The sequence below is a fragment of the Bombina bombina genome, chromosome 2 (assembly GCF_027579735.1).
Source record: "Bombina bombina isolate aBomBom1 chromosome 2, aBomBom1.pri, whole genome shotgun sequence".
Lineage (NCBI taxonomy): Eukaryota > Metazoa > Chordata > Amphibia > Anura > Bombinatoridae > Bombina > Bombina bombina.
The window spans coordinates 108,698,378-108,716,021 of NC_069500.1; the positions used below are offsets into that span (position 1 = coordinate 108,698,378).

Below are 17,644 nucleotides of genomic sequence, written 5' to 3' on the forward strand. Positions count from 1 at the left end.
TCTCCTGATTGATCCTGGCTACCAGCCTGGGGATGAGAGGAAACGGCGGGAACACATAAGCTAGTTTGAAGGTCCAAGGTGCTACTAGTGCATCCACTAGAGCCGCCTTGGGATCCCTGGATCTGTACCCGTAGTAAGGAACTCTGAAGTTCTGACGAGAGGCCATCAGATCCATGTCTGGAATGCCCCACGGTTGAGTGACTTGGGCAAAGATTTCCGGATGGAGTTCCCACTCCCCCGGATGCAATGTCTGACGACTCAGAAAATCCGCTTCCCAATTTTCCACTCCTGGGATGTGGATAGCAGACAGGTGGCAGGAGTGAGACTCCGCCCATAGAATGATTTTGGTCACTTCTTCCATCGCTAGGGAACTCCTTGTTCCCCCCTGATGGTTGATGTATGAACTTGGCCCTCGCTAGCTGAGGCCAAGCTTTGAGAGCATTGAATATCGCTCTCAGTTCCAGAATATTTATCGGTAGAAGAGATTCTACCCGAGACCAAAGACCCTGAGCTTTCAGGGATCCCCAGACCGCGCCCCAGCCCATCAGACTGGCGTCGGTCGTGACAATGACCCACTCTGGTCTGCGGAAGGTCATCCCTTGTGACAGGTTGTCCAGGGACAGCCACCAACGGAATGAGTCTCTGGTCCTCTGATTTACTTGTATCTTCGGAGACAAGTCTGAATAGTCCCCATTCCACTGACTGAGCATGAACAGTTGTAATGGTCTTAGATGAATGCGCACAAAAGGAACTATGTCCATTGCCGCTACCATCAAACCTATCACTTCCATGCACTGCGCTATGGAAGGAAGAGGAACGGAATGAAGTATCCGACAAGAGTCTAGAAGTTTTGTTTTTCTGGCTTCTGTCAGAAAAATCCTCATTTCTAAGGAGTCTATTATAGTTCCCAAGAAGGGAACCCTCGTTGACGGAGATAGAGAACTCTTTTCCACGTTCACTTTCCATCCGTGAGATCTGAGAAAGGCCAGGACAATGTCCGTGTGAGCCTTTACTTGAGGAAGGGACGACGCTCGAATCAGAATGTCGTCCAAGTAAGGTACTACAGCAATGCCCCTTGGTCTTAGCACCGCCAGAAGGGACCCTAGTACCTATGAGAAAATCCTAGGAGCAGTGGCTAATCCGAAAGAAAACGCCACGAACTGGAAATGCTTGTCCAGGAATGCAAACCTTAGGAACCGATGATGTTCCTTGTGGATAGGAATATGTAGATACGCATCCTTGAAATCCACCTTGGTCATGAATTGACCTTCCTGGATGGAAGGAAGAAGTGTTCGAATGGTTTCCATCTTGAACGATGGAACCTTGAGAAACTTGTTCAAGATCTTGAGATCTAAGATTGGTCTGAACGTTCCCTCTTTTTTGGGAACTATGAACAGATTGGAGTAGAACCCCATCCCTTGTTCTCCTAATGGAACAGGATGAATCACTCCCATTTTTAGCAGGTCTTCTACCCAATGTAAGAATGCCTGTCTTCTTATGTGGTCTGAAGACAACTGAGACCTGTGGAACCTCCCCCTTGGAGGAAGCCCCTTGAACTCCAGAGAATAACCTTGGGAGACTATTTCTAGCGCCCAAGGATCCAGAACATCTCTTGCCCAAGCCTGAGCGAAGAGAGAGAGTCTGCCCCCCACCAGATCCGGTCCCGGATCGGGGGCCCGCATTTCATGCTGTCTTGGTAGCAGTGGCAGGTTTCCTGGCCTGCTTTCCTTTGTTCCAGCCTTGCATAGGTCTCCAGGCTGGATTGGCTTGAGAAGTATTACCTTCCTGCTTCGAGGACGTAGCCCTTGGGGCTGATCCGTTTCTGCGAAAGGGACGAAACTTAGGTTTATTTTTGGTCTTGAAAAGACCTATCCTGAGGAAGGGCGTGGGCGTGGCCCTTGCCCCCAGTGATATCAGAGATAATCTCTTTCAAGTCAGGGCCAAAGAGTGTTTTCCCCTTGAAAGGAATGTCAAGCAATTTGTTCTTGGAAGACGCATCCGCTGCCCAAGATTTTAACCAAAGCGCTCTGCGCCACAATAGCAAACCCAGAATTTTTTCGCCGCTAACCTAGCCAATTGCAAGGTGGCGTCTAGGGTGAAAGAATTAGCCAATTTAAGAGCACGAATTCTGTCCATAATCTCCTCATAAGAAGAAGAATTACTAATAATCGCCTTTCCTAGCTCATCAAACTAGAAACACGCGGCTGCAGTGACAGGGACAATGCATGCAATTGGTTGTAGAAGGGAACCTTGCTGAACAAACATCTTTTTTAGCAGACCTTCTAATTTTTTATCCATAGGATCTTGGAAAGCACAACTATCTTCTATGGGTATAGTGGCGCGCTTGTGTAGAGTAGAAACCGCCCCCTCGACCTTGGGGACTGTCTGCCATCAGTCCTTTCTGGGGTCGACTATAGGAAAACAATTTTTTAAATATGGGGGGAGGTACTAAAGGAATACCGGGCCTGTCCCATTCTTTACTAACAATGTACGCCACCCGCTTGGATATAGGAAAAGCTTCGGGGGGCCCCGGGGCCTCTAAGAACTTTTCCATTTTACATAGTGGTTCTGGAATGACCAGATAATCACAATCATCCAAATTGGATAACACCTCCTTAAGCAGAGCGCGGAGATGTTCCAACTTAAATTTAAAAGTAATCACATAAGGTTCAGCTTGTTGAGAAATGTTTCCTGAATCTGAAATTTCTCCCTCAGACAAAACCTCCCTGGCCCCCTCAGACTGGTGTAGGGGCCCTTCAGAAACCATATCATCAGCGTTCTCATGCTCTACAGAATTTTCTAAAACAGAGCAGTCGCGCTTTCGCTGATAAGTGGGCATATTGGCTAAAATGTTTTTGATAGAATTATCCATTACAGCCGTTAAATGTTGCATAGTAAGGAGTATTGGCGCACTAGATGTACTAGGGGCCTCCTGTATGGGCAAGACTGGTGTAGACGAAGGAGGGGATGATGCAGTACCATGCTTACTCCCCTCACTTGAGGAATCATCTTGGGCATCATTTTTACTAAATTTTTTTTATGACATAAAATACATATAGTTAAATGAGAAGGAACCTTGGTTTCCCCACAGTCAGAACACAATCTATCTGGTAGTTCAGACATGTTAAACAGGCATAAACTTGATAACAAAGCACAAAAAACGTTTTAAAATAAAACCGTTACTGTCACTTTAAATTTTAAACTAAACACACTTTATTACTGCAATTGCGAAAAAGTATGAAGGAATTGTTCAAAATTCACCAAAATTTCACCACAGTGTCTTAAAGCCTTAAAAGTATTGCACACCAAATTTGGAAGCTTTAACCCTTAAAATAACGGAACCGGAGCCGTTTTTATATTTAACCCCTTTACAGTCCCTGGAATCTGCTTTGCTGAGACCCAACCAAGCCCAAAGGGGAATACGATACCAAATGATGCCTTCAGAAAGACTTTTCTATGTATCAGAGCTCCACACACATGCAGCTGCATGCCATGCTGTCCTCAAAAACAAGTGCGCCATACCGGCGCGAAAATGAGGCTCTGACTATGATTAGGGAAAGCCCCTAAAGAATAAGGTGTCTAAAACAGTGCCTGCCGATATAATCATATCAAAATACCCAGAATAAATGATTCCTCAAGGCTAAATATGTGTTAATAATGAATCGATTTAGCCCAGAAAAAGTCTACAGTCTTAATAAGCCCTTGTGAAGCCCTTATTTACTATCTTAATAAACATGGCTTACCGGATCCCATAGGGAAAATGACAGCTTCCAGCATTACATCGTCTTGTTAGAATGTGTCATACCTCAAGCAGTAAGAGACTGCACACTGTTCCCCCAACTGAAGTTAATTGCTCTCAACAGTCCTGTGTGGAACAGCCATGGATTTTAGTTACGGTGCTAAAATCATTTTCCTCATACAAACAGAAATCTTCATCTCTTTTCTGTTTCTGAGTAAATAGTACATACCAGCACTATTTTAAAATAACAAACTCTTGATTGAATAATAAAAACTACAGTTAAACACTAAAAAACTCTAAGCCATCTCCGTGGAGATGTTGCCTGTACAACGGCAAAGAGAATGACTGGGGTAGGCGGAGCCTAGGAGGGATCATGTGACCAGCTTTGCTGGGCTCTTTGCCATTTCCTGTTGGGGAAGAGAATATCCCACAAGTAAGGATGACGCCGTGGACCGGACACACCTATGTTGGAGAAATATATATATATATATATATATATATATATATATATATATATATATATATATATATATATATATATATATATATATATATATATATATATATATATTATTCCTTTTCTTCTTCAAAAACATACCATTTTTGTACAGAGCTTTGTGCACTTTTGATGGTTTTTCCACATTTGACGAAGCTGAAAATCCAGGAGGCAAACGAACATGCACCAAAGACAACATGCAAGGACGAGCTGATGGCTGCTTAAATGGCACAGTGCTAAAATACAGTCGAACACCTAAAACAATAAGAGTTTGAATAAGTGTTGCTTTATTTTTCCCTAAAAAAATAAATTGTGCTTTGCCCCAAGCTCCCTGGAGACCAAAAAGCAAAATCGGTTACCTAGGTTTTCAAAACGCTGAAAATGGCCTAAATCAGCTATTTTTGATTTACAGGTTACAGAACTGGTCTCTCTAGAGTTCTTTTAAACCACAAGACAGTAGAAAAAAGAAAAATATAAAAAGTTCCTAGTAAACACACCTGCATGCGTCACTGCCAGCAAATGACAATTCACAGATTCTGATTTTTCTATGACTGCAATCTGAACAATGGGTTTAAAAACTGTGCGATCAATCGTCCTAGAGAAAGAAGACATCTTTGTTTTATCAATCCAGTATCACTCATTTTTGTGCAAAATGTCCAAATTAAAGGAAAAAAAAAATGGAGTGTGTGCTATTAATTACCTAGCAATGTTTCCTGCAGCTGAAACTATTGAGTTTAGGGATACAGAAGCCACTCTACTCATCCCATGTCCATCCTGTCCCAGGTCATAGACCTAGAATTTAACAAAATACACATAAGATTAAGCTAGAAACAAATATAATAAAACTAAAAATATTAGATTTAACTTCAATTAAATTTGAAGAGCCAGGCAGTTTTTCCATTTTAAAATGTATTACTTCTATAAAATGTACAGCTTTAAGAGGAAATTTACAGTTTCTTTAAATTCAAACCAAAGACAAAATTAGTAACCTAAGATAATATAATCCTTAATATATATCCACCTCTATATCCATTCTCTACCACAGGGTTCTTCAAACATTTTCCCTCCAAGGCCTGGAGTAATGATACCACGTATTTTGGGCCACGATTTTTAATTTTGGTCTGAAAATTTCAGAAGTGATATACACCAAGATAACTGCAATTTTTGGCAAAGTGACTAAAAAACAAAATTTATGCTTACCTGATAATTTTCTCTCTTTCTTTCTTGACACAGTGAGTCCACGGATCATCTCTAATTACTATTGGGAATCAATACCCAAGCTAGAGGACACAGATGATAAGGGAGGGACAAGACAGGAACCTAAACGGAAGGCACCACTGCTTGAAGAACCTTTCTCCCAAAAGAAGTCTCAGCCGAGGCAAAAGTATCAAATTTATAGAATTTTGAAAAGTGTGTAGAGAGGACCAAGTTGCAGCCTTGCAAATCTGTTCCACAGAAGCTACATTTTTGAATGCCCAGGAAGAGGAAACAGCCCTCGTGAATGAGCTGTGATTCTCTCAGGAGGCTGCTGTCCAGCAGTTTCATAGGGCAAACAAATTAAACTCTTCAGCCACAAAGAAAGAGAAGTAGCCATAGCTTTCTGACCCTTGCGTTTCCCAGAGAAAACAAACAAGGCAGAAGACTGGCGAAAATCTTACAGTCTCCTGTAAATAGAATTTCAATGCACGCACCACATCTAGGTTGTGCAGCAGACACTCTTTATGAGAAGAAGGGTTACGACACAAAGAAGGAACAACAACGATTTCTTGATTAATGTTCCTATCCGAAACCACTTTAGGGAGGAAACCTAACTTAGTACGCAGAACTACCTTATTCAAATGAAAAATAAGGTAAGGGGTTTCACACGGCAACGCCGAATGTTCTGAGACTCTATGCCTTGCTTTTAACGTAGGCAAAGAGAATGACTGGGGTTGGAGGGAAGGGAGATGATATTTGACAGCTTTGCTGTGGTGCTCTTTGCCTCCTTCTGCTGGCCAGGAGTGATATTCCCAATAGTAATTAGAGATGATACGTGGACTCGCCGTGTCATTAGAAAGAAATGTATGTGTACTTTATTCCTGATTGTAGTCAAACTTGAAAGTGTTGTAAAACATAATTTATGCTTACCTGATAAATTCCTTTCTTCTGTTGTGTGATCAGTCCACGGGTCATCATTACTTCTGGGATATAACTCCTCCCCAACAGGAAATGCAAGAGGATTCACCCAGCAGAGCTGCATATAGCTCCTCCCCTCTACGTCAGTCCCAGTCATTCGACCAAGAAACAACGAGAAAGGAGTAACCAAGGGTGAAGTGGTGACTGGAGTATAATTTAAAAGATATTTACCTGCCTTAAAACAGGGCGGGCCGTGGACTGATCACACAACAGAAGAAAGGAATTTATCAGGTAAGCATAAATTATGTTTTCTTCTGTTATGTGTGATCAGTCCACGGGTCATCATTACTTCTGGGATACCAATACCAAAGCAAAAGTACACGGATGACGGGAGGGATAGGCAGGCTCATTATACAGAAGGAACCACTGCCTGAAGAACCTTTCTCCCAAAAATAGCCTCCGAAGAAGCAAAAGTGTCAAATTTGTAAAATTTGGAAAAAGTATGAAGCGAAGACCAAGTTGCAGCCTTGCAAATCTGTTCAACAGAGGCCTCATTCTTAAAGGCCCAAGTGGAAGCCACAGCTCTAGTGGAGTGAGCTGTAATTCTTTCAGGAGGCTGCTGTCCAGCAGTCTCATAGGCTAAACGTATTATGCTACGAAGCCAAAAAGAGAGAGAGGTAGCAGAAGCTTTTTGACCTCTCCTCTGTCCAGAGTAAACGACAAACAAGGAAGAAGTTTGGCGAAAATCTTTAGTTGCCTGCAAGTAGAACTTGAGGGCACGAACTACATCCAGATTGTGTAAAAGACGTTCCTTCTTTGAAGAAGGATTTGGACACAAGGATGGGACAACAATCTCTTGATTGATGTTCCTGTTAGTGACTACCTTAGGTAAGAACCCAGGTTTAGTACGCAGAACTACCTTGTCTGAGTGAAAAATCAGATAAGGGGAATCACAATGTAAGGCTGATAACTCAGAGACTCTTCGAGCCGAGGAAATAGCCATTAAAAACAGAACTTTCCAAGATAACATTTTTATATCAATGGAATGAAGGGGTTCAAACGGAACACCCTGTAAAACGTTAAGAACTAAGTTTAAACTCCATGGTGGAGCAACAGCTTTAAACACAGGCTTGATCCTAGCTAAAGCCTGACAAAAGGACTGGACGTCTGGATTTTCTGACAGACGTCTGTGTAACAAGATGGACAGAGCTGAAATCTGTCCCTTTAATGAACTAGCTGATAAACCCTTTTCTAAACCTTCTTGTAGAAAAGACAATATCCTAGCGATCCTAACCTTACTCCAGGAGTAACCTTTGGATTCGCACCAGTATAGGTATTTCCGCCATATTTTATGGTAAATCCTTCTGGTAACAGGCTTCCTAGCCTGAATCAGGGTATCAATAACCGACTCAGAAAAACCACGTTTTGATAAAATCAAGCGTTCAATTTCCAAGCAGTCAGCTTCAGAGAAGTTAGATTTTGATGTTTGAATGGACCCTGTATCAGAAGGTCCTGTCTTAGAGGTAGAGACCAAGGCGGACAGGATGACATGTCCACTAGATCTGCATACCAAGTCCTGCGTGGCCAAGCAGGTGCTATTAGAATTACTGATGCTCTCTCCTGTTTGATTTTGGCAATCAATCGAGGAAGCAGCGGGAAGGGTGGAAACACATAAGCCATCCTGAAGTTCCAAGGTGCTGTCAAAGCATCTATCAGAACTGCTCCCGGATCCCTGGATCTGGACCCGTAGCGAGGAAGTTTGGCGTTCTGGCGAGACGCCATGAGATCTATCTCTGGTTTGCCCCAACGTCGAAGTATTTGGGCAAAGACCTCCGGATGAAGTTCCCACTCCCCCGGATGAAGAGTCTGGCGACTCAAGAAATCCGCCTCCCAGTTCTCCACTCCCGGGATGTGGATAGCTGACAGGTGGCAAGAGTGAGACTCTGCCCAGCGAATTATCTTTGATACTTCCATCATTGCTAGGGAGCTTCTTGTCCCTCCCTGATGGTTGATGTAAGCTACAGTCGTGATGTTGTCCGACTGAAACCTGATGAACCCCCGAGTTATTAACTGGGGCCAAGCCAGAAGGGCATTGAGAACTGCTCTCAATTCCAGAATGTTTATTGGAAGGAGACTCTCCTCCTGATTCCATAGTCCCTGAGCCTTCAGAGAATTCCAGACAGCGCCCCAACCTAGTAGGCTGGCGTCTGTTGTTACAATTGTCCAGTCTGGCCTGCTGAATGGCATCCCCCTGGACAGGTGTGGCCGATAAAGCCACCATAGAAGAGAATTTCTGGTCTCTTGATTCAGATTCAGAGTAGGGGACAAATCTGAGTAATCCCCATTCCACTGACTTAGCATGCATAATTGCAGCGGTCTGAGGTGTAGGCGTGCAAAAGGTACTATGTCCATTGCCGCTACCATTAAGCCGATCACCTCCATGCATTGAGCTACTGACGGGTGTTGAATGGAATGAAGGACGCGGCATGCATTTTGAAGCTTTGTTAACCTGTCTTCTGTCAGGTAAATCTTCATTTCTACAGAATCTATAAGAGTCCCCAAGAATGGAACTCTTGTGAGAGGAAAGAGAGAACTCTTCTTTTCGTTCACTTTCCATCCATGCGACCTTAGAAATGCCAGAACTAACTCTGTATGAGACTTGGCAGTTTGAAAGCTTGAAGCTTGTATTAGAATGTCGTCTAGGTACGGAGCTACCGAAATCCCTCGCGGTCTTAGTACCGCTAGAAGGGCACCCAGAACCTTTGTGAAGATTCTTGGAGCCGTAGCCAATCCGAATGGAAGAGCTACAAACTGGTAGTGCCTGTCTAAGAAGGCAAACCTTAGATACCGGTGATGATCTTTGTGGATCGGTATGTGAAGGTAAGCATCCTTTAAATCCACTGTGGTCATGTACTGACCCTCTTGGATCATGGGTAAGATTGTCCGAATAGTTTCCATTTTGAACGATGGAACTCTTAGGAATTTGTTTAGAGTCTTTAAATCTAAGATTGGCCTGAAAGTTCCCTCTTTTTTGGGAACCACAAACAGGTTTGAGTAGAACCCTTGTCCTTGTTCCGACCACGGAACCGGATGGATCACTCCCATTGTTAACAGATCTTGTACGCAGCGTAGAAACGCTTCTTTCTTTATCTGGTTTGTTGACAACCTTGACAGATGAAATCTCCCTCTTGGGGGAGATAATTTGAAGTCTAGAAGGTATCCCTGAGATATGATCTCTAGTGCCCAGGGATCCTGAACATCTCTTGCCCAGGCCTGGGCGAAGAGAGAGAGTCTGCCCCCTACTAGATCCGGTCCCGGATCGGGGGCTCTCGGTTCATGCTGTCTTTGGGGCAGCAGCAGGTTTCCTGGCCTGCTTGCTTTTGTTCCAGGACTGGTTAGGCTTCCAGCCTTGCCTGTAACGAGCAACAGCTCCTTCCTGTTTTGGTGCAGTGGAGGTTGATGCTGCTCCTGTTTTGAAATTCCGAAAGGGACGAAAATTAGACTGTCTAGCCTTAGCTTTGGCCTTGTCTTGAGGTAGGGCGTGGCCCTTACCTCCCGTAATGTCAGCGATAATTTCTTTCAAACCGGGCCCGAATAAGGACTGCCCCTTGAAAGGTATATTAAGTAATTTGGACTTAGAAGTAACATCAGCTGACCAGGATTTTAGCCACAGTGCCCTGCGTGCCTGTATGGCGAATCCTGAGTTCTTAGCCGTAAGTTTGGTTAAATGTACTACGGCCTCCGAAATGAAAGAATTAGCTAGTTTAAGGACTCTAAGCCTGTCCGTAATGTCGTCTAGCGTAGAGGAACTAAGGTTCTCTTCAAGCGACTCAATCCAAAATGCTGCCGCAGCCGTAATCGGCGCGATACATGCAAGGGGTTGTAATATAAAACCTTGTTGAACAAACATTTTCTTAAGGTAACCCTCTAATTTTTTATCCATTGGATCTGAGAAAGCACAGCTATCCTCCACCGGGATAGTGGTACGCTTAGCTAAAGTAGAAACTGCTCCCTCCACCTTGGGGACCGTTTGCCATAAGTCCCGAGTGGTGGCGTCTATTGGAAACATCTTTCTAAATATTGGAGGGGGTGAGAACGGCACACCGGGTCTATCCCACTCCTTAGTAACAATTTCAGTTAGTCTCTTAGGTATAGGAAAAACGTCAGTACTCGCCGGTACCGCAAAGTATTTATCCAACCTACACAGTTTCTCTGGTATTGCAACAGTGTTACAATCGTTGAGAGCTGCTAAGACCTCCCCTAGTAGTACACGGAGGTTCTCCAATTTAAATTTAAAATTTGAAATATCTGAGTCCAATCTGTTTGGATCAGAACCGTCACCCACAGAATGAAGCTCTCCGTCCTCATGCTCTGCGAGCTGTGACGCAGTATCAGACATGGCCCTAGCATTGTCAGCGCACTCTGTTCTCACCCCAGAGTGATCACGCTTGCCTCTTAGTTCAGGTAATTTAGACAAAACTTCAGTCATAACAGTAGCCATATCTTGTAATGTTATCTGTAATGGCCGCCCAGATGTACTAGGCGCCAAAATATCACGCACCTCCCGGGCGGGAGATGCAGGTACTGTCGCGTGAGGCGAGTTAGTCGGCATAACTCTCCCCTCGCTGTTTGGTGCAATTTGTTCACATTGTACAGATTGACTTTTATTTAAAGTAGCATCAATACAGTTAGTACATAAATTTCTATTGGGCTCCACCTTGGCATTGGAACAAATGACACAGATATCTTCCTCTGAGTCAGACATGTTTAACACACTAGCAAAAAAACTTACAACTTGGTTATAATCTTTTTTAGCAAAAAAAAGGCACTGTGCCTCAAAGAGGTACTAACGATTAAATGACAGTTGAAATAATGAACTGAAAAACAGTTATTGCATCAAATTTTAAAACAACACAACTTTTAGCAAAGGTTTGTTCCCATTAGTAAAAAACAACACTAATTAAATTTGTACATAAGAAAACAAAACAACGTTTTTTATACACAGTCACTATAAGAATTCTCACAGCTCTGCTGAGAGAATTTACCTCCCTTCAAAGAAGTTTGAAGACCCCTGAGATCTGTCAGAGATGAACCGGATCATGCAGGAAATATAAAAGTAGCTGACTGGAATTTTTTGATGCGTAGCAAAGAGCGCCAAAAACGGCCCCTCCCTCTCCCACACAGCAGTGAAGAGAAACGAAACTGTCACAATTAAAGCAAAAAACTGCCAAGTGGAAAATAATGCCCAAACATTTATTCACACAGTACCTCAGCAATGTAAACGATTCTACATTCCAGCAAAAACGTTTAACATGAGAATAGTTATTAAAAGGATTAGTGACCTTTAACACAGTAGTTCCGGTGAAATACCATCCCCAGAATACTGAAGTGTATACATACATGTCATTTTAACGGTATGGCAGGCTTTTCTCATCAATTCCATTCAGAAAATAAAAACTGCCACATACCTCAATGCAGATTCATCTGCCCGCTGTCCCCTGATCTGAAGCCTTTACCTCCCTCAGATGGTCGAGAACAGCAATATGATCTTAACGACTCCGGTTAAAATCATAGTAAAAAATCTCTGTCAGATTCTTCCTCAAACTCTGCCAGAGAAGTAATAACACGCTCCGGTGCTATTTTAAAATAACAAACTTTTGATTGAAGTCATAAAAACTAAGTAAAATCACCATAGTCCTCTCACACATCCTATCTAGTCGTTGGGTGCAAGAGAATGACTGGGACTGACGTAGAGGGGAGGAGCTATATGCAGCTCTGCTGGGTGAATCCTCTTGCATTTCCTGTTGGGGAGGAGTTATATCCCAGAAGTAATGATGACCCGTGGACTGATCACACATAACAGAAGAAAAGGTAATAGCACACGCTCATACAAACACACACAAACTAACATACACGCGCCACACTCTAATATCTCATCGGGATCCAGTAAACAGTGTTACGACCAGAGGTTTGAAAAACCCTACTCTATTATACAAGCATGCTATATTGGCCAAATGTATGATTGCAGACAGTGTCTAATGGGTCTTTTCATATGCAGGGGAGTGTCTGCTCTTCCTGCTTTCTCAGCCCCTTTTAATGAGTGTCCCAGCCTAACCTCATAAGTTATGAACTGGGAGCTTCTAAGTAAAGGTTTTATACTAGATTTTTAGATTAGTATCTGTGCATATTCTTTATAGTAGTGTCGATTACATGCAGTTATATGAAAATTGGTGTATACTGTCCCTTTAATTGTTGACTTTAGGGGCATAATTCAGCAAACAGCCATGGAATCTGCAAAGGCAAACATTGATAGCACAGTGGGTGTGCAAATTCAGTAACTTTAAACATGGCACCGTCATAGGATTACACCTTCGCCATAAGTCAGTTTGTGAAAATGTCTGCCCTACTAGATCGGCCCCGGTCAGCTGCAAGTGCTAATATTGCAAAGTGGAAGTGTCTGAGCAACAACACCCCAGCAACAGAGTCGTAGACCAAGCAAACTCAGAGTACGGGCGAGTGCCAAAGATAATAAAACAAAAACATAAAACACCTGTTGCAATTTGGAACTCTAGTGAGAGATGCATCTGGAAGAAACATCAGCACAAAAACTGTATTGTGAGCATTGCAAAATGGGTTTCCACTACTAAGCCGCACTTCAACATGCACAATGCTAAGCGTCTGCTGCAGTGTGGTAAAGCATACTGCCACTGGACTCTAGAGCAGTTGAAATGACCAATCATGCTTCACTATCTGGCACTCTGATGTAAAAATCTGAGTGTTGTGGATGCAAGGAGAACACTACCTACCAGAATACTGTAAAAATTGGCAGATGAGGGATAATTATTTGGGGCTGTTAAGGTTTGGGCTATGCCACTAATAGAAGTGTACATGATTATCAAGACATTTAGACAACTGAGGGCTTCTAATTTTTGTCAGAAGTTCAGGGAAGGCCCTTTCCTGTTCCAGTTATTTGAGGAGTTTGGTGTGGAGGAACTCAAGTGGCTTGCACAGACCCTTTTTGGATAAATGGGCACAAACTCCCAACCCCCCCCCAATCTTGTGGAAAGCCTTCCCAGAACTGTGTAAGATGTTAGATTCCAAGGGAGGCCAATATTTATACCCATGAAGGCAGATAAGGGGGCAATCTGCAGAAGCTTACATACAAAGTAATCACAGAGGTAAAAAGTATATTTCTAACACTGTTTCTTATGCAAAACTGGGGACTGGTAAATTAAAGGGATCAACTTTTTTTTAAAGATTTTTTTGGAGTTGACTATCCCTTTAAGCTGACAAAGCTATTTGTGTAGGTGTCAAATTGAATTAAAAGGTGACTTACAAAAATTGTTAAAAAGTCTTTTAAATTTAACACACGGGTCTACATACTACAAAGGAAAAACCATTTTCTATTAAAGCCAGAGCACAGGGTTTTACATTTTATACCATAAAATATTTTGTATTTTTATTAATTGATTCCCCCTTTGGGGCAAGAACTGTTAAATTGTGTATGGTTTCACCTTCACTAACCTTTGCAATCTCTGGGTCTGTCACATACAGTTATAGCTGCCTCATATTTAAGTTTTTTTTTTTCTTTTCATTATTTATAAAGTGACACTATTGGCTACAAAAAGAAAATTTATGCTTACCTGATAAATTTATTTCTTCTTAGACACGATGAGTCCACGGATCATCTTCATTATTTATGGGATATTCACTTTCTAGTCAGCAGGAAGAGGCAAAGAGCACCACAGCAGAGCTGTTAAATAGCTCCTCCCTTCTCTCCCACTCCAGTCATTCGACCGAAGTTAGGAAGAGAAAGGAAAAGCCAAGGTGCAGAGGTGACTGAAGTTTACAATAAAAAACATCCTGTCTAAAAATGACAGGGCGGGCCGTGAACTCATCGTGTCTAAGAAGAAATACATTTATCAGGTAAGCATAAATTTTCTTTTCTTCTTAAAGACACGATGAGTCCACGGATCATCTTCATTACTTATGGGATCCAATACCCAAGCTAGAGCAAGCGGATGATACAGGAGGGACAAGACAGGATACCTAAACGGAAGGCACCACTGTATGAAGAACCTTTCTCCCAAAAGCCACCTCAGCCGAGGCAAAAGTATCAAATTTGTAAAACTTTGTAAAAGTGTGAAGAGAAGACCAAGTTGCAGCCTTTCAAATCTGTTCCACAGAAACTTCGTTTTTGAATGCCCATGAGGAAACAAAAGCCCTAGTGGAATGAGCCGTAATCCTCTCAGGAGGCTGCGGTCCAGCAGTTTTGTAAGCTAAACGTATAATACTCTTCAGCCAAAAAGAAAGAGAAACAGCCGTAGCTTTCTGTCCCCTACGTTTGCCTGAAAATACCACAAACAAAGAGGAAAACTGGCGAAAGTCTTTAGTCGCCTGTAAATAAAACTTTAAAGCACAAACTACATCCAAATTATGTAAGAGCCTCTCCTTCTTAGGAGGATTAGAACACAAGGAAGGTACAACAATTTCCTGATTAATGTTCCGATCAGAAACAACCTTGGGAGGAAATCCAAATTTCGTACGTAAGACAACCTTATCCGCATGAAAAATGAGGTAAGGGGGCTCACATTGTAATGCTGAAAGCTCAGACACTCTACGAGCAGAAGAAATCGCTACCAAAAATAAAACCTTCCAAGATAACTTGATATCTAAGGAATGCATAGTTTCAAACGGAACCCCTTAAAGAACCTTGAGAACTAAATTAAGACTCAATGAAGGAGTAACTGGTCTAAACACAGGCCTAATTCTGGTTAAGGCCTGACAAAAAGACTGAACATCAGGGACATCAGCTAGACGCTTGTGTAATATAACTCTAAAATTTATAGTTTTCTTATGTCACAGTTTTAACCCCCTCCAAATTTTATTGTCTGTTTACTTAACTCATCTCACCCTGACCAGATTCTAACATTCCAATTGGCCTTACCAACTGTCTTTGATTAGCAATTAAGTAAATTTAGTGGACTCAGCTGACTGCCCTACCTGTATATATTTCAGACTAGCTTGGGGAAGTGCATTGCACAGGGGTTTGTGCATTGGTAACAGGGCTGTGCACTTTTAACAATAGCATATGTTCACATTTTCAAAGTGAACATTTTATAAGTGAGGCATTAATTTTTAAGAATTATACAAGAATTACACTCAATACTCTCCACACTGCTGGCTACTAACTATCAAACTGCCTACTGACATCTGCTAAGAAATGCTGAGTTAACCTACTGTCTCTTCTGCTTTCAGGTACGTGAACTCAGGCCCTGCACTGAAATCTTGCTATCCCCTGCTTTTCTGTCATTTTACAACAAATCCCTCTTTTTGGTACGTGAACTCAGGCCCTGCACTGAAATCTTGCTATCCCCTGCTTTTCTGTCATTTTACAACAAATCCCTCTTTTTGGTACGTGAACTCAGGCCCTGCACTGAAATCTTGCTATCCCCTGCTTTTCTGTCATTTTACAACAAATCCCTCTTTTTGGTACGTGAACTCAGGCCCTGCACTGAAATCTTGCTATCCCCTGCTTTTCTGTCATTTTACAACAAATCCCTCTTTTTGGTACGTGAACTCAGGCCCTGCACTGAAATCTTGCTATCCCCTGCTTTTCTGTCATTTTACAACAAATCCCTCTTTTTGGTACGTGAACTCAGGCCCTGCACTGAAATCTTGCTATCCCCTGCTTTTCTGTCATTTTACAACAAATCCCTCTTTTTGGTACGTGAACTCAGGCCCTGCACTGAAATCTTGCTATCCCCTGCTTTTCTGTCATTTTACAACAAATCCCTCTTTTTGGTACGTGAACTCAGGCCCTGCACTGAAATCTTGCTATCCCCTGCTTTTCTGTCATTTTACAACAAATCCCTCTTTTTGGTACGTGAACTCAGGCCCTGCACTGAAATCTTGCTATCCCCTGCTTTTCTGTCATTTTACAACAAATCCCTCTGTGTGTGTGTGTGTGTGTGTATATATATATATATATATATTGAGCAATTGAATTTAGTCTGTTAAAATTAAGTCCTGCATTTTTTGTAATGATTTTTCCCAATGTCTCAATTCTAATGTCTAGTTAATTGCCATGTGATGCCCACTCCTTATCAATACTTGCTATAACTCTAAAATTTATAGTTTTCTTATGTCACAGTTTTAACCCCCTCCAAATTTTATTGTCTGTTTACTTAACTCATCTCACCCTGACCAGATTCTAACATTCCAATTGGCCTTACCAACTGTCTTTGATTAGCAATTAAGTAAATTTAGTGGACTCAGCTGACTGCCCTACCTGTATATATTTCAGACTAGCTTGGGGAAGTGCATTGCACAGGGGTTTGTGCATTGGTAACAGGGCTGTGCACTTTTAACAATAGCATATGTTCACATTTTCAAAGTGAACATTTTATAAGTGAGGCATTAATTTTTAAGAATTATACAAGAATTACACTCAATACTCTCCACACTGCTGGCTACTAACTATCAAACTGCCTACTGACATCTGCTAAGAAATGCTGAGTTAACCTACTGTCTCTTCTGCTTTCAGGTACGTGAACTCAGGCCCTGCACTGAAATCTTGCTATCCCCTGCTTTTCTGTCATTTTACAACAAATCCCTCTTTTTGGTACGTGAACTCAGGCCCTGCACTGAAATCTTGCTATCCCCTGCTTTTCTGTCATTTTACAACAAATCCCTCTTTTTGGTACGTGAACTCAGGCCCTGCACTGAAATCTTGCTATCCCCTGCTTTTCTGTCATTTTACAACAAATCCCTCTGTGTGTGTGTGTGTGTGTATATATATATATATATATTGAGCAATTGAATTTAGTCTGTTAAAATTAAGTCCTGCATTTTTTGTAATGATTTTTCCCAATGTCTCAATTCTAATGTCTAGTTAATTGCCATGTGATGCCCACTCCTTATCAATACTTGCTATAACTCTAAAATTTATAGTTTTCTTATGTCACAGTTTTAACCCCCTCCAAATATTATTGTCTGTTTACTTAACTCATCTCACCCTGACCAGATTCTAACATTCCAATTGGCCTTACCAACTGTCTTTGATTAGCAATTAAGTAAATTTAGTGGACTCAGCTGACTGCCCTACCTGTATATATTTCAGACTAGCTTGGGGAAGTGCATTGCACAGGGGTTTGTGCATTGGTAACAGGGCTGTGCACTTTTAACAATAGCATATGTTCACATTTTCAAAGTGAACATTTTATAAGTGAGGCATTAATTTTTAAGAATTATACAAGAATTACACTCAATACTCTCCACACTGCTGGCTACTA

The 17,644-nt window shown here is 42.0% G+C and overlaps 1 protein-coding gene across 1 annotated transcript in view; it reads right to left on the reverse strand.

Moving 5' to 3' along the window:
* Positions 1–17,644, reverse strand: part of NUP155 (nucleoporin 155) — a 211,061-nt gene that overhangs the window by 159,413 nt on the left and 34,004 nt on the right. The window contains exons 9-11 of the mRNA XM_053701216.1: positions 4,936–5,027; positions 4,733–4,830; positions 4,338–4,490 (exon numbers count right to left, since the gene is read on the reverse strand). Coding sequence (XP_053557191.1) covers positions 4,338–4,490; positions 4,733–4,830; positions 4,936–5,027 — 343 coding nt within the window. The remainder of the gene's footprint in view (positions 1–4,337; positions 4,491–4,732; positions 4,831–4,935; positions 5,028–17,644) is intronic.